The sequence below is a fragment of the Triticum aestivum genome, chromosome 1B (genome assembly GCF_018294505.1).
Source record: "Triticum aestivum cultivar Chinese Spring chromosome 1B, IWGSC CS RefSeq v2.1, whole genome shotgun sequence".
NCBI classification, from domain to species: domain Eukaryota; kingdom Viridiplantae; phylum Streptophyta; class Magnoliopsida; order Poales; family Poaceae; genus Triticum; species Triticum aestivum.
Window position 1 is genome coordinate 294,245,685 of NC_057795.1, and position 24,396 is coordinate 294,270,080.

General features: G+C 48.3%; 1 protein-coding gene across 1 annotated transcript; it reads left to right on the top strand.

Moving 5' to 3' along the window:
• The first annotated feature begins 12,265 nt into the window (after nt 1–12,265).
• Nucleotides 12,266–14,676, top strand: LOC123120203 (E3 ubiquitin-protein ligase WAV3). Its single transcript, XM_044540199.1, has one exon. It carries the CDS (start codon nt 12,502–12,504, stop codon nt 14,410–14,412), a length of 1,911 nt encoding a protein of 636 aa, XP_044396134.1. The 5' UTR covers nt 12,266–12,501; the 3' UTR covers nt 14,413–14,676.
• The last annotated feature ends 9,720 nt before the right edge of the window (nt 14,677–24,396 follow it).

Consider the following 24,396-nt stretch of genomic DNA (forward strand, 5'->3'; position numbering starts at 1 on the left):
TTAAGAAAAAACTAATAGTGGTTGCTAACTATTTATATTTAGACTAGGAAATTACCCGTGAGTTGCAACGGGGCATATACCTATTCTAGTGAGTTAGTATGATTATGTACCAATAGAATAACTTTAGAGGAACCATTGCATGCTTGTGCTCACAATTTAGCTAGTGACATGTAACCATAAGGACTGGCAATCACACGACCGTCTGCAAACCAGGAAGAAAAAAAAACATGTGGCATGAACCATATATACTCAATACAACACATATGTCAATGATTAAATGTTGTTCTTTGATTCAATATTCTTAATTTCAGAAACTACATATTGCATGCTCATACATTTCTGTTTCAACATACGAAAAAATGTAGTGATATTAACATGCATTTGTTAGCAACCAAAAAAGAACACGGATAAAAGAACACGGATAGACAGAAAAAAAAACATACCATTGATAGTAGCATGTATTTGGTAGTTGATAAAAGTAGATACATTTCTACAACAACGGATTGATGGTGACATACATGCATGTAGCATCACACGTAGAACACCCTTCAATGTGGGGCCTGAAAGAAAAGTGAAGATAGAAACTTTCCAAATACATTCTACACTTACAAATCACCCCATGAACAAGTCATCTTACAACCTGTGCTATATTTTCCCATCAATGCATTTTTTCAGCACCGCAAGCAACCTAGCTAGGCAGATTAGAAATGACTTCTATTCCCAGATTATAACATCATAATATGTTCCTTCCGTAAGCTAAATGAAGCAATTGATCTTCAAATTTCACTGCTAAGCAGCTACAATATTATACTCGAATGTAACCAAAGAGCGACTCCGTTGCTAATGTGATCAGTCATTGAACAACAGTTCCTTGCGATCGACAAATGAGTTTTCTTTGTGTAGGTCAATAGATGGACATGGTTACGAAAAATGGCATGATGTAAGCACACCTGCCACCAACAAAACTAATCATGCAGACATGCGCATACATTATTAACAATAGTAGTGATGAGCAATTGATAAAAACTGTGTTGCTACTCCTAACTTGCAGTGAACCAATGACAATACAACAATACTAATAGTAGTACCAACAAGTTCACAACAATAGACATTGAACGGTATAGCAGGCAGGGGCTTAATCCAAAATATAAGAAGTGTGACGCTAAGGTACAATAAGATTGGCCTAGTATTAGAGAAACTTACCATAACCCTCTCAATGGGAATACATATAGAAACCAAAGTCCAAAGAGAAAAGAAGGTACGTACCTTCAACTACCGTCGTCCCTTGGTATGCTTGGTGGCACCCCTGGCTGTACCAAATCCTAGTAATTCCCCGACGGACACAGCGACGGCATGGTGGGACACTGGCCATGAGCTGAATCCCGGCATGATCAGAACGTTGCAGACCGTGCCTTCGCGTTCGCAACGCCCCCTTCGGCAGCATGGGCCTAGCTCTCCTCCGATGTGGCTCCACAAATGGCGGTGTTTCTCTCCTAGATCATGGCTGGGAAGAAATAGGAGGAGGACCTCGGGCCTTATGGGGATACAAGGAGCAGGAGAATCCGTATATGTGTGATGCAGCAGCATCCACAGGCGTGGCGGCGGTGGTGGCGTGTATGCGCGAGGTAACCTCCATGCATGGTGGCGTACCGGTCAAAGGACAGAAGGGAGACAATGCTCTATATCTGGCATCCCGAAGATTGCATCCCAAATTGTTGGAGTGATTATTTCAAGAAAAAACGATCCAACAATTGTCAAGAAAAAACGATCCAACATGGTAAACGCCTTGATCTCGTGCACCCAAGGCCCAACAGCAGAAAGATCCCGATCCTGGTTGTTTAGCTTTTGCACCAGTGCGAGACAGTCCAACTCCACATGAGCTCTCTGAATGTTTAGATTCATAGCTAAGCGAACAGCCGTCTGCACGCTAGAACTTCTGCCATCTCAGGATCAGTGATATTGGGAAAGAAGTGACATGACCCGGCTATGAACGCCGCGTTGTGATATCGAAGGACCGCACCTCCTCCTCCTTTGTCGCCGTGCCTAGAGACCGCGCCGTCGGAGTTGATCTTTACCCACCCAGCTGCGGGAGGTTCCCACCGTTGGATAGTCTTTGGCTCCGGTTGTGACGCCCTCGTCTCATGAGATGTTCTCCAATCCCTAATCTGAACCTACACTGTAGCTAATATTTCATGTGGCTCTGCAATTTTCCTTCCCTCTCTGGCCTCGTTTCTTGCTAGCCAGAGACTGTACGCTGCTTGAAGCATCACTTCTTTCTCATTAGCTGAAGCTCACGCAAACCAGTCCAGCAGCCAGGATGCAAGGGCACTGTGTGTTTCAATATGCGTTGGTGGCCTCTCCAGATTCCAGCCCGCCTGCTCCCTTAACTGCTCCCAGAATAAGTGTGAGTGTTGACAGCCCCAGAACCTATGTATGATAGTCTCTTCACGGGCACACACCGCACAGCCCGGCTTGATCCTTCGACGATGAAGTTCTGCTCCCACAGCAAGCCCGTTCCGTATCATGCGCCACATATGGATCTTGGCCTTACCAGGAGCACTCGTTTCCCATAGCTCCAAATATCCATTGTGCTTCGCTACCGAGCTCGAGGAGTCCGGCTGTCTGGTCCTCGCTCTATCCATGGACATCTTGAGATGATATGCAGACTTGACCGAGAAGACCCCATTCCTTGTATAATTTCCATGCTAGGAAATCGTCCGTTTCTGGTCCACTAATAGCTATCTGTATCACATCCGCTGCATCGTCCTCCGAGAACATGGCCTTCACCACTTCCTCATTCCAGGACATCCCGTCCGGGTTGATCAAATGAGCAACCTTGGTGATGTCCTGCAACAACTATTGACCAAGAGGTCTAGGGCTGCCGCTGCGAGGGATCCAGGCGTCGTGGTGGATGTTTATGCTCATCCCCGACCCAATCCTCCAAATGAGGCCCTACCGGAGTAAGTCACGACCATGCAAGATGCTCCGAAAGGTAAAAGAACCAGCAGCCGAGCAGGAGGCAGAGAGGATCGTGTCATCCTTAAAATACCGGGCCTTGAGAACTGAGGGAGTCCTAGATTAGGGGGTTCTCGGACAGCCGGACTATATGCTTATGCCGGAATGTTGGTCTATGAAGACTGAAGACTTCGTCCCGTGTCCGTATAGGACTCTCCTTTTGCGTGGAAGGCAAGCTTGGAAATTCGGATATGTAGATTTCCTTCTCTGTAACCGACTTTGTGTAACCCTAGCCCCCTCCGGTGTCTATATAAACTGGATGGTTTAGTCCGTAGGATAACAACAATCATAATCATAGGCTAGCTTCTAGGGTTTAGCCTCTACGATCTTGTGGTAGATCAACTCTTGTAATACTCATATCATCAAGGTCAATCAAGCAGGAAGTAGCGTATTACCTCCATCGAGAGGGCCCGAACCTGGGTAAACATTGTGTCCCCTGAGGGAATCCTAGATTAGGGGGTATCCGGACTGCCGGACTATATACATCGTCCGGACTATTGAAGCGTGAAGATACAAGACTCAAGATCCCGTCCCATGTCCGGATGGGACTCTCCTTTGCGTGGAAGGCAAGCTTGGCGATCTGGATATGGTATTTCCTTCCTTGTAACCGACTCCATGTAAACCCTAGCCCTCTCTGGTGTCTATATAAACAGGAGAGGTTGGTCCTTAGAAGGCCGATCACAATTACAATCATAATCATCATAGGCTAGCTCTTAGGGTTTAGCCTCTACGATCTCGTGGTAGATCTACTCTTGTACTACTCATATCTTCAATATTAATCAAGCAGGAAGTAGGGTTTTATTTCCATCGAGAGGGCCCGAACCTGGGTAAACATTGTGTCCCTCGCTTCCTGTTACCATCAGCCTAAGACGCACAGATCGGGACCCCCTATCCGAGATCCGCCGGTTTTGACACCGACATTGGTGCTTTCATTGAGAGTTCCTCTGTGTCGTCGCTGCAAGGCGTGATGGCGCCTTCAATCGTCAACAACATGGTCCAGGGCGAGACTTTTCTCCCCGGACAGATCTTCGTGTTTGGCGGCTTCGCACTGCGGGCCAATTCTCTTGGCCATCTGGAGCAGATCGACAGCTACGCCCTTGGCCACCAGGTCAGGTTCGGAAACTTGAATTATACGGCCGACGTTCGCGGAGACTTGATCTTCGACGGATTCGGGCCTGTGCCAGGAGCACCGGACAGTCGCGACGAGCACGACTTAGACCTGCTGTCGGACAATGCTCGGGATATCATCCCTACAGTAGCCCCAGACGTAAATCCGGTGCAGGCTGCGTTGCCTAAGGATGGAGGGATGGATCCCGTCTCGCAGGCCTCACACTCATCGGCGGTGGAGCCGAACACAAGCCTCACCTCTGTGGAAGCCTGTGACTCCGGACCCCCGGACTCGTATCCGGTTGTTGGTTCCAGTCCGCGCAATCTCGAGCCAGCCAAGCCAGGTTAGGCTCCGGTGATGGAGTTTATCGCCGCGGACATCTTCCAGCACTCGCCCTTTGGCGACATGCTAGACTCATTAAAGTCTCTCTCTTTGTCAGCAGGCTCTTGGCCGAACTATGTCCGGCTTGAGTGGGAAGCAGGCGACGAAGGAATTCGCTGCCCACCCACCACCCACTTTATTGCCATGATAGATGATCTAACCGACGTGCTTGACTTCGACTCCGAAGACATCGACGGTATGGACGACGATGCGTGAGAAGTACAGGAACCGCCGCTCACAGGGTGGTGGACAGCCACCTCCTCATACGATATATATATGGTGGACACTCCGAAGGAAACCAATGGTGATGAGGCAATGGAGGATAACCCCTCAGGGAGAAAAACAAAACATGGGCGTCGTAGGCGCCGCTCCAAGCCCCGCCATAGCAATACGGGCCCAGGAGACAAAAACAATCTGGATGGTGCCGAAGAGGAATACAACCCTGATCAGCCCGCCTTCGAGTAGGACGAGCAGGATGATGAGTAGGTCAGCCTAGACGAACAGGCGACCGACGTATATTCGGAGGAGGACAACTAAATGCCCCCCTCCGAAGACGAGATTAGCCTCGACGACGATGAGTTCGGCGTGCCTGAGGATCCCGTGGAGCAGGAGCGCTTCAAGCGTCGGCTTATGGACACTGCGAGGATCTTGAAGAAGAAGCAGCAGCAACTACAGGCTGATCAAGACCTGCTCACAGATAGATGGACTGAAGTCCTGGCAGCCGAGGAATACGGACTCGAGCGCCAAACGGCTGACCGGCCACCCCGTGGCCGGGATAAAACGGGATATCAGGCCGAATACCAGCCCGCACCCCCACGACAATACACCACGGCCCGGGGCAAAAGGCAAGACCTACAAGATATACTGGAAAACAAAGCAGGACAGCCAAGATCGATCTACGGATCACGGGGGCGCGCCCCAGCGTGCGACGATGACCGTTACGCCGGATACGTTATCAACAAGTCCGGCTGGGCCGAACACAGCAACCCACACCAATTCGAACTGCGTAGCCACATAGCCCGGCACAGAGGCGCCGCGCATCCCCTCTGCTTCACTGATGAAGTGATGGATCATGAATTCCCAGAAGGGTTCAAACCCGTAAACATCGAATCATACGATGGCACAACAGACCCCGCAGTGTGGATCGAAGATTTCGTTCTCCACATTCACATGGCCCGCAGAGACGATCTACACGCCATCAAGTATCTTCCCCTTAAGCTCAAAGGACCAACCCGACACTGGCTAAACAGCCTGCCAGCAAATTCCATTGGCAGTTGGGAAAACCTGGAAGACGCATTCCTCGACAACTTCCAGGGCACATACGTGCGACCACCGGACGCCGATGACTTGAGCCCCATTACTCAACAGCCCGGAGAGTCAGCCAGGAAATTCTGGACTAGGTTCCTAACTAAAAAGAACCAAATAGTCGACTATCCGGACGCCGAAGCTCTGGCGGATTATAAGCATAATATCCGTGACGAGTGGCTCGCCCGACACCTCGGCCAGGAAAAACCAAAGTCCATGGCAGCCCTCACGACACTTATGACCCGCTTTTGCACGGGCGAGGACAGCTGGTTGGCTCGCAGCAGCACCACGCTGCACTCTGGCACTTCGGATGTCCGTGAGAATAACGGCAAGCCATGGCGCAACAGACACAAGCGATGGAACAACGGTGACAACATCGAAGACACGACAGTCAACACCGGATTCAGTGGATCCAAATCCGGTCAGTGGAAGAAGCCGTTCAAAAGAAACAATCAAGGACCATCCAGTCTGGACCGCATACTGGAACGCTCGAGCCAAATTCACGGCACCCTAGACATGCCAGCCAACCACACCAATAGAGACTGCTGGGTGTTCAAACAGGCTGGTAAAATAAACACCGAAAACAAGGACAAGGGGTTGCATAGCGACGATGACGAGGAGCCCCGGCATCCGAACACGGGGGGACAGAAGAAATTCACCCCCCCAGGTGAAAACGGTCAACATGATCTACGCCCTTTATAGAGGCGACGAAAGCGGTGCGCCTCCCCACTCGCCCATTGAGAATCGCTTACTTCCCAAGCGCCACGATTGATGGCATGGCGGGATTACCCATACCCGTATTAATGAGAATCCCGTGATAAGGGGACATGATCTCTGTTTTGACAAGACGTGTCAGGGAAACCGCCTCGCAATATGCGCTGTGGCTGGTTGTAGGAAAACGGTTCGAATAATGACCTGACCGTAATGACATGTCATGTTGTCTAAAAAGTTGTCAGCAGATTGCATTTGTGAAATATCATTCTCTCTATGGTGGTATCTGAAGATCATTTTGCGGATCCGGACATGGTTTGGAGTGTTCGATAATTACCTTGGAGTATTAGGAGGTGGAACCCGCCTTGCAATGCCGAAGACAAGACTGCGCGCCGGACTCATCGTCATTGAAGCCTGGTTCAGGGGCTACTGAGGGAATCCTGGATTAGGGGGTATCCGAACTGCCGGACTATATACATCGTCTGGACTATTGAAGCGTGAAGATACAAGACTCAAGATCCCGTCCCATGTTCGGATGGGACTCTCCTTTGCGTGGAAGGCAAGCTTGACGATCCGGATATGGTATTTCCTTCCTTGTAACCAACTCCATGTAAACCCTAGCCCTCTCCTGTGTCTATATAAACCGGAGAGGTTGGTCCTTAGAAGGCCGATCACAATTACAATCATAATCATCATAGGCTAGCTCTTAGGGTTTAACCTCTACGATCTCGTGGTAGATCTACTCTTGTACTACTCATATCTTCAATGTTAATCAAGCAGGAAGTAGGGTTTTACCTCCATCGAGAGGGCCCAAACCTGGGTAAACATTGTGTCCCTCGCTTCCTGTTACCATCAGCCTAAGACGCACAGATCGGGACCCCCTACCCAAGATCTGCCGGTTTTGACACCGACATCCCCCGCCTCCTGTTACCATTAGCCTTAGACGCATAGTTCGGGACCCCCTACCCGAGATCCGCCGGTTTTGACACCGACAAGAACCCTAGCACAAAGAGAGGTCGGGACTTGCAGAATGCGCCACGCTTGCTTGGCCAGCAAGGCTTGCTTGAAGGTCTCATAATTCTGGAACCCCATGCCACCGTCTCTCTTACTTGCACACTTCTTTTGCCATGATATCCAATGGACCCTTTTTTCACCATTCATTGCACCCCACCAGAATTTAGAAGAGATTGAAGTCAAGTTCCGACACATCTTCTTCGAGAGGTGAAAACAACTCATGGTGTAAGTCAGAGTTGCTTGCAACACCGATTTGACAAGAACTTCTCTTGCTGCTTTGGACAGACCTTACCCTTTCCATCCACACACCTTACCTTTTGAGCACTCGGTGACATGCTTGAAAGTGCCATCCTTCGATCTTCCAACTAGTGTTGGGAGACCCAAATACCGCTCACTAAGTGCTTCTGACTATATGCCCACCACTTGTTTCATCTGATCCTTCATGCTGTCTTGACTCCCCCTTCCAAAGAAGATGGAAGATTTCTGCAGATTTACTTTTTGACCGGACGCTTTTTCATACATGGTGAGGATCTGTTTTAGGGTCTCCATATTTTCCTTAGCTCCTTCTAGGAAAACTATGTTGTCATCAGCAAACAGGAGATGAGTTACATGGGGGCAGTGCTCACAAACTTCACTCCCGTTAGTTGTTTATCATTCTGAGCCCGTTTGAGGAGTGCTGAAAACCCCTCAACGCAGAAAAGGAACAAGTAAGGTGACAAAGGGTCACCCTGTCTTAGACCGCGAGAGGGAAAAAACTCCTCGAGAGCCCGCCATTAAGTTTAACTGAGAAGCTGGCCGAGGTGACACACCTCATAATCATGCAAACCCACTGGGGAGCAAAGCTGAATTTTGACATAACTTGCTCTAGGAAAATCCACTCCACCCTATCATACGCCTTCATCATGTCCAATTTGATCGCACATAAACTCTTCTTCCTCTTCCTCTTCCTAATACCATGCACACACTCATATGCAACCAGCACATTGTCAGTAATCAACCGCCCTGGCACAGAGGCGCTCTGTTCTTTAGAGATTAGGAGAGGAAGTATGCTCTTCAATCAGTTCGCCAAAACCTTTGTAGCTATCTTGTACAGCACGTTACATAAACTAATAGGGCGAAACTGCGAAAGAACCTCCGGTGAGTTCACTTTCGGGATCATGACAATAAACGTGTCGTTGAATTTAGCGGGGGTCATGGCACCATTAAGAAAGTCACGTACTGCTAAGCACATGTCGCCCTTTACCCGAGACCAGTGTCTTTGATAGAAGAGGGCAGGGAGGCCGTCCGAGCCCGACGCCTTCGTCGGCCCCATTTGAAATAGTGCAGTTTCAGTCTCCTCATCAGAGATAGTAGCTGTAAGTTTGCTGTTCATGTCATCCGAAACTAAAGCCTCAATGTTCTCTAACAGTGCATGTGCATCGACCGAGCCCTCCGATGTAAACAAGGACTCATAGAATTTGGCAGCCATTTCCCTCATCTCTTCATTTACCATACATCTCGTACCATCATCTCTCCGCAGCGCCCATATTGTGTTCTTTCTCTTGCGGTGTGAGGCTGTTTTGGAAGTACTTTGTGTTCAGATCGCCGGCCCGCAGTTAGTCCACCCTCGATCACTGTTTATACAACACTTCCTCCCTCGCATATATCTCTCTGAGCAGCTCCTCGATGTCCCGGACCTCCAGTGAGGACCCGGAAGCATCCGCTCTACTCTGTGCGTCCGCAAGCTGTGTTTTGAGTTTTGTGATTTGACTCCGGATGGACACGAACACCTCTCTAGCCCACCGCTGCATGCTACCAATCATCTTACTTAGTTTTTCCCAAACCACCGCCACTGTTTTTTCATCCGTCCCAGCATCTGACCATGCTTGAGCAATCATGGCATCATACTGTGCATGCCTAGTCCATGCCTCCTCAAACTAAAAAGGACGCTGACCCCTCTCTTTCTCACGTGGAGCTGTCTCCAGCGCTCGAATAAGGATCACTTGATGGTCTGATTCCTCCGTCACAAGATGTTCAACATGAGTTTCGGGGAAAAGGTTCAGAAAATTATCCGTGCACGCTGCCCGATCAAGTCTGACCTTGATGTTCTCTGCTCCATCCCGCTTATTGTCCCATGTATATGGGTACCCCGAGAAGCCCAGGTCCGCAAGCCCGTGGTCAGCTAAGTAGTCCCTAAAGTCCTCCATTTGAGCAAATGGTCTCGGGTTACCACCAAGTTAATCTGTTTGGAAGACTGCCTCATTGTAGTCTCCAACACAAATCCATGGGAGATCATCTTGTACCCTCAGAAAGCGAATTGCATCCCATGACTTCTTCCGCAAATCCTTCTTGGGCTCCCCATAGAAACCAGTGAATCTATAGGTCTTGCCCTCCCGCACCATCTCAGTATAATGAAATATTGGCACCATGGCCTCACCTTCACCTGCACGTTTTCTCTCCACCAAAGTGCAAGTCCACCACTCAAGCCTTGACAATCTACCGCCACACCACTTTTGAAGCCCAAACTCCACTTCGGTTTCTCCATTGCTCTCGCCTTCTTCTTTGTTTCCGAAAGGAAAACCACCGCTGGGTTGTATGACCGTATCAGGTCCCTTAGTTCGCCAACTATCGAGTCCAACACCAATCCTCGATAGTTCTAGGACAAGAAATTCATGGCGACCGGCGGCCCCCCGCATCGGGGTCCGCCGATGAAACTTTGTTCTCAGAAATGCGATCAAAAACCGTAGATGTCTTCCTCCTTGTGTCTCTCATAAACACTTCATTTGGCATCTGTTTATCCAGATCATTCTTTGCCACCCAGTACTGCCTAGGCCCTCTCTTTCTCCCTTCATTCTCAAGTCTAGAGTAACGGTCAGCATGGGAGACCGGTCTATATGCCTGCCTGGGCATTCTGACGAAATGCCCTCTCTTCCTTCCTTCTCTGTCTCCATATCGCTCCCTGCCTGCCTCCACCTCATACCTTCTCCTATCTCCTCCCCTAGAACTCATGTTGTAGCCATCCTCCTTACCTTTCCAGCCCTCCTGTCTGTCACAGGAACAACTAGCATACCCTTGTTGCTCATGTAATTTATACCTTAGCTCCCGTTCCCGCTTCTGCTCTAAATCATGTCGCAGATCATGCTCTTTCGTCCTGCTGCCTTTCTCCTTCAATGGGCTGGTGACTTCACATCTTTCCTCCTTCCTAGCACCGCCAGTGCGTGTGCCCTCTGACTTAGCAAAATCATCCTGAAGATTGCGTTTTACGGGAACACCATTATTGCCTTTGTTTGTCTGGCGCCTAGGGTCGTTGTCACCCGTACGCTTACTTCCCCAGCTGTTACTGCTCCCCGCAGGTCCGGTTGAACGTCCTTTTGCCCCACCGTGTCTCCCTGGAGATGCACGTAGCCATCCTCCCCACTATGAGCTCTGGTCCAGAGGAGGGATGCAAACGCCATCAGCATGAACCATCCTCCCGCACTCAAAGCAAAAGTGTGGTACCTTCTCGTAGTAAAAATCAAACCACGTGCCCACTATTTTTAGGTAGAAACCCCTCACCAAAGGTTCAAACACATTATTTTTTTCCTGAACACTGAGAAACTGTCCCCTTGCTAGTCCATCTTTATTAGTGTCTACGTGAACAATTTCGCCAAGCCAGTTCCCGAGAGCTCTACCAAACGATTCAGCCCTTTTATCAGGTGGTAAATCATCCACACGTACCCAAATATCAGTCCTGTCGAAGACCATCTCCGACGGCCTAGATTTGCCTTCATGTTCCTTCAAGATCAAAACACTGAAATCATATTGCCATGGGCCATTATTCATCGCATGCTTCCAGTCTCCTTCGCTTCCGAAGTGAACCTCAAACGTTTGGCCACTTTATGCAGGCCCCAAGCACGTTGCATCGCACGTTCCACATCACTCATAATCATCGGCCTCGCCGAGCACACCTTACCCACCTCTGACCACCGAAAATTCCTTTGTAACGCCTTCTCCGGCTCTTCAAACACAAACCCTTCCGCTTCCTTATCCATCAGTACCATGCCCCCTTGTCTCACCGAAAGACTCGACGTGGGATCCTGGATTTTGCTTACAACCGGGGACTTTGAAGAAGCCCGGCTAGCCGTTTCATCGGTCCTGCGCATCGGCGTAACCACTGCATCCCCCGCCGCAGTCGTGGTATTCTTCCTGCTCGAGGCCAGTGCCTCTTGCAAGCCTTTCCCGTTCCTCTGGTTTGCCGTCCTCGAGCCGGATGCATGGCTGGATTGGCTAGCTGCTTTCTTCTGGTTCGTCTCGTCGATCTTCTCCGGTATACTGCTTTGTTTCCTCGGTGTCGCCGCCGCCGCCGCCGCCGATGAAGATCCCATCTGCCCGAAACCCTAGTCGCCTTTCCTCCCGCCTCCTCCGCCCTCCGCTCCACCTCCAGCGAAGACGGGAAATCGCCGGTCGGTTTAGAGGGCTGCGACCGTCGCCCCCCTCGTGGACCACCGTATCCTCTCTCACCCCCACAGCTCAAACCCTAACCCTAGCGTCGGCGGACAATCGCCATGCAATCGCCTCCGTCGCCCTTAGAGTTTTCCTGTGTCGTGGACCCCCGCGCGTTTCACCATTCGGAATATGGAATTGGTTTGGTCTTCTGTTAGTACTACGATATCGGTTGAGGGCGGCACGTTGCCCGCCGGCCGTAGTACCGGTCAAAAGAAGGGGGCATCCAATGCAGCTGAGCTGATTCAGAACCACTTATACCACGTCAACGAAATCGGCACTGGAATTCTTATTCGTCGGTGGATTGTTCTAAACTAGTAACTCATCTGCAGCAACCCATTACTTGTTTATGAAGTTAAATCGTGTTCAACACGGAGCGTGCGGGAACGCAATAACAGCAATAATGCATTTTCTAATCGCTGTCATCTTGTCTTATTTGTCAAACCTCTCTCACCACAATTTCCTCTGCCTGCGGTCAGAGGCCCGTAGCCAAGCCAGGGGCGGCAATGGAGAGCAACAGCAGCACCTGCGCCATCTGCAATGGCGACATGCGCCGTGGCGGCGGTGGCGGCAGCGGCTTCACGGCCGACTGCTCCCACCAGTTCCACTACCGCTGCGTCTCCGGGAGCCTCGCCAGCAGCCGCCAAGCCTGCCCGCTGTGCAGCGCGCGGTGCCGCGACCTGCCGTCCTTCCGCTCCTCCAAGAGCTCCACGCCGTCACAGCCGCCGCTCGCGTCGCGCGCGCCGGCACAACCGTTCTTCCGGCCCATGGAGCCACGCGTCTTCGACGACGACGACCCGGTGGTCCGGGCGCCTCGGCCTCTCGGCGACCGGCACCATGGTACCGCGAGTGCGACGTCCAGCGGGTCTTTAGCGGTGGCGCTCAGCACGCACTGCGAGTACTCGTCCCTGGCACGGGACGCGTCACACGAGAACTTCGCCGTGCTCGTGCACGCCAGGGCTCCGGGAACTGGTGGCGCCGCCACCGGCGGGGCGCCGCCGCGCGCGAGGGCGCCGATCGACCTGGTGACCGTGCTCGACGTGAGCGGCAGCATGGTAGGGAGCAAGCTGGCGCTGCTGAAGCAGGCCATGGGTTTCGTCGTCGACAGCCTCGGCCCCGCGGACCGCCTCTGCGTCGTGTCCTTCTCGTCCGGCGCCAGCCGCCTGATGCGGCTCGCGCGCATGTCGGAATCGGACGGCGGGAAGGACCTGGCGAAGCGCGCCGTGCAGTCCCTCGCGGCGGGCGGCGGCACCAACATCGGGGCCGCCCTTCTCAAGGCCGCCAAGGTGCTGGACGACCGCCTCCGCAGGAACGCCGTCGCGAGCGTGATACTTCTGTCGGACGGGCAGGACACGTACACCGTGCCCAAGCGCGGCCGTGACGCCAACTACGACGCGCTCGTGCCGCCTTCCTTCATGTACACCGGCGCCGGCGACCGGTCCGCGCCTGTCCACACGTTTGGGTTCGGCACCGACCACGACGCAGCGGCGATGCACACCATCGCCGAGGCCACGGGCGGCACGTTCTCGTTCATCGAGAACGAGGCGGACATCCAGGACGCATTCGCGCAATGCATCGGGGGGCTCCTCTCCGTCGCCGTGCAGGAATTGCGCGTTGACATCGCGTGCCCGCAATCGGGGGTGCGCGTCCGGTCGGTCAACTCTGGCCACTACAGGAGCCACATCAACGTGGACGGCCGCTCCGCCTCCATCGACGTCGGCGAGCTGTACGCCGACGAGGAGAGGCGCTTCTTGCTGCTCATGGACGTGCCGAGGGCCCGATCCACCACGGATGTCACCCACGTGATGCAAGTCAGCTGCGCTTACCGAGACATGATGACTGGACGGCCAACGAACGTGGACGGCGAGGACGCGGTGGTGCTGAGGCCCTCGCGGGCGTTGAGCCTGGAGCGCTCCGCGGAGGTCGAGCGGGAGCGCGTCCGGTTGGCGGCGACGGACGGCATCGCTGCGGCTCGTGCGGCGGCAGAGCGGGGCGCTCACGAGGAGGCGGCCGAGATACTCCAGAGCGGGCAGCGAGCCGTGGCGCGCTCGGCGGCCGCACGAGCGGGGGACTCGATGTGCGTAGAGTTGTCCCGGGATCTGCAGGAGATGAGCGCCCGCGTGGCGGACCGGCGGCGGTACGAGCTGTCCGGGCGTGCGTACATGCTGGCAGGGCTGAGCTCGCACGCGCAGCAGCGCGCGACGTCGCGGCAGATGTCTGGCGCCAGCGAGACGACGCGCCGCAGGGCAGAGGCGGCCCTTGGCACGACGGTAATATCCACGACGGGCGCCACGGCGTCGTACTCGTACGTGACACCGGCGATGATGGACATGCTGGACCGATCGCGGAGATCGCGGGAAATGACGGCGCTGTCGCAGCAGAGGAGTAAGGAGCGGCGAAGGAGCGCACACTACTGAACCCACTGAGGTAGAGGATCAGGATTGACCAGAGAGATATGGTTTTCAAGTTTGTATAAGAGTCGATTACAACACTGTTGCTTAAACTTGTCGAGAAAAGTCACTTTAGTGCCAGAACTTGCGGTATACATTGAACTGGTGCCACAACTTGGCTCGTCGTGCAAATACAGTGCAAAACTCGTTTGTATACTCATGCGGCGCTAATGAGGCGTGACAGCGTGGCGTGTGGGCCCATTGTCAGTGCCCGAGCGGTGTAGAAGAGGCATATGGCGTGTTCTTTTTTCAAAAACTAGCCTCGAATTTTATTTTATTTTGCACAAAAAAACGTCGCGGGACCGACTTGTCCGTCAAAGGCACACTCTCTGTGCCAGCCAACCGATGTGCGCAGGTAGCCAACCCACCAGGATAACGATTCAGGATACGCAGTTATTATATCGTTTTAAATGATCCAACATCCACCAAGATAACCTCTACAAAAGAAAAAGAAACCCGCAACACAACCTATGTTTCAAAAGTGGCAAAAGTGAAGGATGACGCTGAGCACTAGATTTTGTCAATATCTGACGGTTCGCGAGGCGGCGGATCTTTTTAAATGATCCGACACCTGACTCGTAGCACGTCCCTTGTCTTTCTTTCATTTTTTGAAAAAATTGTTAAAAAAATGTGAATCCCATGTATATATAATAGACTTACTTTAATATTTCTATTTAATATGCAAACACTTTTTAAAATTACACAAACATTTGTATAGTTCATAATTTAATTTATGGATTTTTTAAATCAATAGGTTGGCATTTTTGGAATTACAGGAGCATCTTTTTATGTAATTTATTTTATTTATATGTATATTATTTATAATTAGGATTTACATATTTTTCACAAATTTCTTAAAAAACACAGTATGTTTTAGCCCATGAGCGTGGTGTGTTAGTGACAAAAAGGATAAAATTTCCAATAGGGATCAAATGAATGTGGATGCAGTGTCCGGCTCATCTTATTTTTTGCCCCAAGTCACAGGTTTGAACCCCCACAGCAGCATTTTTTTGACTTAGTACAATTCTTAATTTGTGTTGTTTAAGGAAAAGTTATAAAAACCGTGTATCCACCTAGGTTGTCAAATGGTGTAGCACTAGGGTTGCTAACCGAGCGAGTGGGATGACTCAAATCACCGGTTCGAATCTTCGTTGGTGCAATTTTTCATTTTAATATAAAACTTGGGGTGCGGGTGGATCCCACACCTGTTAGGGTCTTTTTGTGCGAAAAAATAAAAGTCGAGGGTGTCTTTGAAAAAAAAACACGCACAAGCCTGGTCTACACCGCCCGGTCACTGATAATGAGCCTCCATGCCACGCTGTCACGCCTCGTCAGCGCCGCATGCGTCTTCAAACGAGTTTTGCACCGTATTTGCACGCCGAGCCAAGTTGTGGCACTAGTTCAATGTATGCCGCAAGTTCTGACACTAAAGTGAGTATTCTTGCCAAGTTTAAGCACCGATGGTGTAATTGACTCTTTGTATAATCTGTACCGAGCTTCTCTCTACACTCCACAAACTTGGCTTGTATGTGATTCTTTGGTCCACAAATTTTTAAAATGGTACTCCCTCCGTTCTGAAAATAAGTTACAACATTATACTAAAATTAATATAAAATTAAGACACTACGGACGAAGTATATAATAATAAGATATACAAATTTTACACGATGACACGAAATATTCACAGCACCTGCAGGTTGCCGTATCGCGAAGGTTTGAACACGCTTTGTTGCGTCGTTGGTGTAATTGAATTTTCAAAAAAAATGACTCCCTTTATTTAAAAATATTAGGTGCATTAACTTTTTAAAAAGTCAAAACGCTTTAAGTTTCATCAAACTTCTAGAGAAATATATCAATATTCATAATATCAAATCAGTGTCATTAGATTTATCATGAAATGAATTTGGTCAAAGTTAAAGAAATTTGTATTTTCAAAAACTAATACACCTTATATTTTGAAATCGTTGAAGATTTAGTCTGGCGAGTTGGGGAGTTGACGGAGTGTATTTTATTTTTATTTATAATGTGGTGTTTTGGTGGCCCTTTCACGGTGTATTCTGTGTTATCTGCTAATCAACGCATACGTATGTGGGAAACTTTTTACATCAGTGACTGCATGTACTATATTGGTGCTACAATATCACATGTTTGCTCTTCCCTTTTCTAGGTGGCGAGGTGGTGCGTGAGATTGATATAGTTTTATAGGCCGTTTGATGTCGATTGACTTGAAAAAAATCATTGACCCGATCAAAATATGAACCAATATCTTAATCAAATGGGAGAGCTCCAAAATTAGAGATCGTAGTGATTTAAAAGAATAAAATGAGAGAGCTCCTTAAAAAATTGTTGACCTGGTCAAAATTGAGTGACTCGATTCAAAATTGGAGACCTCAATTGATTGTGAGGCCCCTAAAATTAGGGAGCATAGTATATTAGATATACGATCCCTGCACAACGTTGAATGGGTTCTCTCCTTTTTTAGAGTTGTCCTCGTTTTTCTCCTCCATAACCACATTCCACATACCTCAATACCTAAAATCCATGCACGCCCATCATACAACACAAATTCATCATAAATTCAATGATAGAAAGTAAATGACAATTTATTACATACCGAAATAAAATTCAAGAGCTCATACATAGATAGGAGATACATGAATGAATCAGTGTCTTGAGTTGTTGCGGTCATTGATCATCTTCTTCATGCGGACCAACCACTTCTTGTCTTCATCATCAAAGAGGTTGATGCCCTGGAACATAATCGTCAACTCCTCCGCCTCTCTCCCGAGTCTCAACTTCTCTCTCTCAAGCTCAAGTCCTTGCATTCCCGCCCTTTGTTCAAACTCCCATTTTGCAACATTCCCTTGCCTCTCCAATTATATTTTGTTCTTCTCGATGGTCAACCTCTCCTGGTCGAACTCCATCTTCTCCCTTTTCACACCTATGGAACGTCTTGTACCTTTCCTCCTTCTTCACCTCCTTGGCGAAAAAATGCCCATCCAAGTGACGAACATTTTGCTTGCAAGGAACCACCATGCCGGGGACCCCTCTAATTATGGAGAGGCATCATCCGTGGCCATGGTGGCAGGCGGGGTGTCGGTGATGACATTAGCGACGACGGACCAGGATGATGAGCAAGGGAGGAGGTGGGCGGCTGCCTGGAGGAGGGAATGGAGGACAAAGGTGGGAGGAGTTGGTTCGAAGTGGATGACTAGTCAATTTTGAGAGGATTTGGTATGGGTCCGTCTTGTCGGAGCCGACGTGGCGGGCGCGTTCGGGCGTTGCCATCTGCCCCAGATATCGGCTGTGTATGGGGAGTGCTAGTCAATCCGGGCGTCTGGGACATATTTTTTTATGTCCGGTTGGGTAGCAATTTTGCGTCCGGGTAGTGATTGGGCAGGCCGTTCGGGCATTTGGGGCGGATATGGAACGTCCGGTTGTAGATGTTGTCATAGCGTGTTGTTCGACTGCCATGAAGGACCTGTCGGGTGAGCTAGCGATGCTCTAATCGGTCGTTGCAATTGTGTAATACCCCCCCCCCCCCCCCCCCCCTCGCGCACACGTGATTTGTGTTAATGAATCTGCAGTACTTAAAATTATTTGGTGGCAACTCGGATGGCGGAGTTAACATTTTGTGCTCTGGTCCTCTCATGACCACTCACTCTATGGTTAGAACCATTTGTAGGCGGGAATCCTCTCATTTGTCATTCCTTCTCCGTGTTGACTCTGTGGAATCCCCAAATCCCTCGTTGCTAATGTCTGCCCTCGCCATGTCCTCCATCAGTTATTCCATGTCAGGACGCCTAATCGTTCCCCAGCGATTCCCCATTTGTCTTTCCCCAATTATCGCAACCAAGCAAAGTTGTACGTCTTGAGGATGGATGAGAACGAAGGCTAGGTCTTCTACCAATGTGAGGATGACGGAGTAAGTCGGCGGCGGCAATCTCTTATTTTTGGTGTTGTCAAAAATTTAGACTGTTGGGATTACAGCCCTCATGATCAGTCATCTCAAATCACGACGAACACATACACGCATAACTGATAGCCAGAGTCCTTGTCGTGCCCTCTTTCTCTTCTTTATTTTTTTCTATTTTCTCAATTCACAGTGTTACAAATCTATGTCGTGTACATCTATATATATATATATACACACACATACACGACCATATCCCTACGTAGTAACTTTGTACTCCTACACAGCCAAACCAAACCGGCTCTGCTTAGACCGTATACTACTTGGACTTGATGGCCTATATGAACCGGACTAGTACTGCTACTCGCATGCAGGCGATACTAATCACCGGTTGCCTTGATCACCATTAGCCTAAAATCTAGTATAAACTCCTGCTAGATGACTCAATCATGATCAAAGACAAGATTATTTCGACAATCTCCCCCTAATCTTGACTTCATTGCCATGTGCTCTTTCTAATCTTGACTCGTCGTAAATTCACGACTTGTCGATCCAAACTCCGATGCATGATCCGGACTACCAACCCACACAGCCGCATCCACTTGTGCATCGTGCAAGACTGGACGCACCATCAATCTTCACGTCGTACAACTTAACAGGTCACTGTCCCACTACACGCGAAGCTTTCTCTTCAACCGTCATATCCGTACACTAAGTATAACCCGTCTGGAAACATGTAGTGCACCTCCTTGCTTTGTCATGTTGTGCCATCGCCATTGCTTAGCCGATGCCTTGCACTCGGTCTGCACCATACTTCTTGTACTTGCTTGCAGTAGTTCCACTCTCCACTGCTCGCACACCTCGTCGCTTTATGATGGCTTTGCCTACCACCGTCCGCCTTCGACATCACATCGAATCCACACTGGCTGCAACCAGGACGCTCCACGAGGACATGGACATGACTCATGAAACACCATTCACATCGCTTCCACTCCACAAATCCACACAGAGACGAGCAATTGGACATGAACGATGACTCACTGACATGATGCCGGCCGAGACGTGCTAACTCAGCACGACTCCTTGACTCCCCCAGACGATGATCTTGATAACTTCCCTGCACCGCACCTCGACACCACCGCTCTCATTAATGATCTTCATTCGCCGCCTTGCCGACAATAGTCCACCGTCTCACTCATTGTTTCTGAACGACGATCTCATTATCCTCCTCGTCGTTGCATCACCCAACAACTTCATGTCCTGCCCCGAGGCACTAGTCAGGTCACCACCCCGGGGCAAGCACGACTTCAAATTGACCAAGCTCTGATACCAGTTGTTGGGATTCGTCCTTAGGATTGATCACGTCAAATCACGACGAACACGTACACGCAAAACTAATAGCCAAGGGCCCTTGTCGTGCCCTCTTTCTCCTCTTTATTTCATTTCTATTTTCTCAACTCACAGTGTTACAAATCTATGCCCTGTACATCTATATATATACACGGCTAGATCCCTACAGTAAACCTATCCGTACTAGGACTCTCATATAATCTAACTTTGTACTCCTACATGGCCAAACCAAACTGACACTAGTTAGACCATATACTACTTGGACTTGATGACCTATATGAATCAGACTAGTACTGCTACTTGCGTGCACGCGAGCCACACGTACTAACAATCGTCTTCCTTGATCACCATTAATCTAAAATCTAGTATAAACTCCTGCTACGTAACTCAACCATGATCAAAGGCAAGATTATTTTCAAGATAGACTCTATACATAATGACGGGATGTGCTCACAAAATTTTAGCGTGGGTATGACATCTCGCATTGGGAGCTGAAGTACGTGAGGTATTTGGTTTACCAAATACCTCATAGGTGCTGATGTTGTTGATGCACTTGGCTGGGCAGGAGACATATGGGAAGACCTAGAGCGTGTGAAAGAGGAAAAACAACTAGTATGTTTGCTAAACCTGTAGATACTTGAAAAAACTGCTAAGAATGCAATTAGAAGCTTAACCTTGTGAGGGCTAGAACTACAGATGAATGTTGGAGATGATGGGTTCTTTGTTAGAGCTAGGAGGAGAGATGTTGGTTCTTATGAAGATGGCACTCGTTTTTAGTTTAGTGCTGTGTGTGACAATGTACTATGCGGTGTTGAAGAAATGATTTAAGCAGCGTCCTTTCAAGAGTAACATAACGTATGATTAGGTTAGTGTTGTAATCGTTTTATGGTGGTCTATATATTTTTTGGATGTGGTGTCACAACCCTAGTCTGGTAATCCACTAGGCTAGAAAACCTTGATTGCATCATGTTTAAATTCCTTTTAATTTGAAATGGGGATTGATCAAACCCTAGAAGATCATTTTATAATAACATTTAAATCAAATCTTTTCAATAAACCCAAAATGCCCTTCAAAAAAGTTCATCATTTCGGGCATAAGATGGAAAACTCTACCAAAAATGGTGCATATTTTTAATGACTTATTTGGGGCTTTGAATTAACTCACTAAGTTATTCAAACTAGGGTTATAAATTCCTATAAAATATTTATATCTCCAATAATTCTGAAACTTTTTGTCTGGCATTGGTTTAATCCTTTTATTCCACATGATAATTTTTAGAAGCAACAAACATGATTTGGTTTGAAAACAAAATTCAAAACAGATTGCAAATTAAAAAAGACAAAAACAAAAATAGAAAAAACATAAAGAGAAAGGACCTTACCAGCCCAACACTATAGCGGCCCACTCGCCCAGCTGCCAGTCGTCCCCTATTGATGAGGATATCAATACCATTGTTACACCCACAACCCCTGTTTCTATACATACTGGACCAATTACTAGAGCTCGCGCACGCCAATTAAATTACAAGGTACTTTAATTTCTTGGTAATGATTCTAATGTTCATGAGAATATGATGCTACCTAAATTGGATACATTTGTCTTGCTTACAAATGAAGGGCCTAGCTTGGACAAGAAGGATTAACATTGGAGCAAGATCAAGCATGGATATGATGACATGCGCAAGGGGAACAAGAACGAAATTACAAGTGATGATTTCAGGACTTTGAAGCCACCATAATGAGTGCATGAAGCCTTGGACGAAATATACAAGAAGCCACTTCATAAATTTCGTCCAGAGGCTATTATAGGTGTTGCGTCACCTTATTACTAGGACAGGCCCATGTAATTTTGAAATACAGAAGTATAGGTTATTTTTAGAGTCTGTATGTGTGAGGAAAACAGAGTTAGGGTTGGTTTCAGACCCCTCCTACAAGGGGCCACGAAATTCCCCCCTCTTCCTCCATATATACATCCCTTAGGGAGTCGTTTAGACTTTGGGTTTTGTTTAGATTAAAGTTCCCCATGGTTGCAACTTCACGTAATTCGTTTGTGTTCAACGACCAGACCAAGATGTCACAGAACCCCACCTTGATCAGTAAAGCTTTCATCTTATATTCGTAATATCCAGATTGCAATCTCAATTTCTTGCTTGTTGTTCATTTGCTTGCAGGAAATAGACTCTCGTGGTCAGGTTGATTATGCTCCGACGTGGTCAATAACCTCTCGGAGTTGGTTTAGTGATTGCTAAGGCGCTACGTCCTCGCATGTTCGTAGTCGGATTGTCAAAGTCTACTCCTCCAAATACAATAATCACCATCACATTGAAAGACGGGATACATTTGCATCTATCAAGTGGTATCATATTTCCAGGTTGCTCGGTGAGATTTTCCAGTCTTTCATAGTTTAGACCGAGTCTGTTCTTCATACCTACAGTCCACGAAAAAGCCAAAAGAAATTATTAGGGTTAGTTCCTCATATCTGAACCAAACTGATCCTTTGCATAATCTTTTTAGGGTTTTTGCTTTGTTGAATTTGTGGTTGCATCGTTGTGTTGAGTTGCTGGTGTTAGCGTCCAGTCCTTTAGAGTTTCAAGTTCTGTCACAGTATGTCACGCCGCCGCCGCACCATCTTCATCATTGTTGCCATATACCACCACCGCCAACATCTTCCTTACCGCTGCCATATATATCCACCTGTCCACCACCAATCCGAGAGCACATATACATCCGCCAGTCCACCACCAATCTGAGTCCACAAATACATCCGCGTGTCCACCACCAATCTGAGTCCACATATACATCTACCTATCCACCACCAATCCGAGTCTTTTCATATTAGGTTTGTCGTCGAGATCCATCTATTTTCTGATTCGTATTTCCTTGCCTGAGTAGGTTTAAAAAAAGTATGTAGACCCCCGGATAGTTTTTAGGCAAACATTTCAGCAGGTGATTTTTCCCTATCCTGTTTTTAGGTCCCAGGGAGCACTTTGAGATACTCGCCATCATAGTGATTTTTTTGTCGCACTTTTTGGTCGCCGCTGCCCTGATTTCTAAAAAAATAGTCAGAAAACTTTGCTCCCTATCATGTTATTTTGACTTGGGAAGCGTTTTGAGACACTCACCATTATAGTGATTTTCACAAAAAATAAGAGCGCAAAAGAAGAGAGCGAGAAAAAAAATCAGAGTGTGATTTTCCCTTGTTTATGTGTCGCGCCGTGATTTTGTTAGTGTTCTAGGCTCGCATCTTTAGTATGGTCTAGCCTAGGACCAGCACAATACCGTCATTAAACGTTTATTTAACTTTGCATCTCTGAAATGATTATTGCTGACATTTTTGCTACCATATCATAAGCCTTCAATTCCCATCTCCACATACATCTACATCGTGCATTTGACACCACCTCGCAATCGCTCTGTCCAAGCTTTGAGAGTTATGACTACAATGATTGCCAATCACCACCTGCTGATGGGTAAGAACTGGTAAGAATTTGATATTTGCTTGACGGATTTGTGACACCCCATCACCACCACTTTCTAGTAGTCTATAGGATCATATTCTTGTGTGTTTCTATTGCTGCTAACCATGGCAGGACCACAAGCCGATGATATTGACTGGGAGAACATGACGAAGATGGAGCTTCATGATAAGTTTCAGCAAATGTTGGGTCCTCAACAGGTGGAAGACGTGATGGCCAGCTTTGGAAAGGCACTGGCGAGGATTGATGACATTGAGAAGACAATTGACACCAAGTTGGATGCCAAGTTTGATGAAGTACTTGCGCGTCTACCACAACCACCACCCGCATCTGCTGCACCATTGCAACAACATCAACAACCACCTCCACATCGCGGTCCAGCAGGGCGAGCGTAGTGTGTTCCTCTTGAGCCAGGACAAACTTCTGGTGCCGCTGCTACTGCTGTTGATACTTCTGTATCTCCTGCTGCTATTGTCGCGGAGGAGGACTATTACGAGGATGCGGTTCATCAGAATCAGAACTGCGTGCAACCATAAGCACCACCATCACCAGGTCGTCCTCATGCATATAATCGCAATGATAGGGCTGCACCACCACCTCAGGTACGAGATCATGACCATCTTCCTAAACTGAAATTGAATATTCCACCATTTGAGGGTAGATATGTTCCTGATATATATACTACTTGGGAGTTAGAAACTGAACAACGTTATACATGTTTACAATATCTCGAGAAGAGACGTGTTGCTGCTGATGTTTGTGTTTTCACTAGTTTTGCATGTGTATGGTGGTCTGAACATTGTAGATTATATCCTATTCCAGCTACTTGGGCTGCTTTGAAATCTACTATGCGTACTCATTGGGTACCACCATATTATCAAGGTGAATTACTTCAAAAACTGCAATGTTTGGGACAAGGAAAAATTTTCTGTAGAGGAGTATTATCAGGAATTACAAACTGGCATGATTAGATGTGGTATTGTTGAGGATAATGAGGCTATGCTTGCACGTTTTATGTGTAGAACTATAGATTAAATAGATAGATTCGGACCATTTTAGAGTATAGGGAGTATAACAATATCACTCGTTTATTCCATTTTGCTTGTAAAGCTGAATGTGAAGTGGAGGATCGACAAGCCTTGGCGCGAACTAACTTCTCTACAGGTCGACCTTCATCATGGACACCACATGCATCCTCTACTTCCAAACGTT

Excerpts from the sequence above, each read along its gene's own strand:
- LOC123120203 (XM_044540199.1), top strand. The coding sequence starts at position 12,502 with ATGGAGAGCAACAGCAGCACCTGCGCCATCTGCAATGGCGACATGCGC.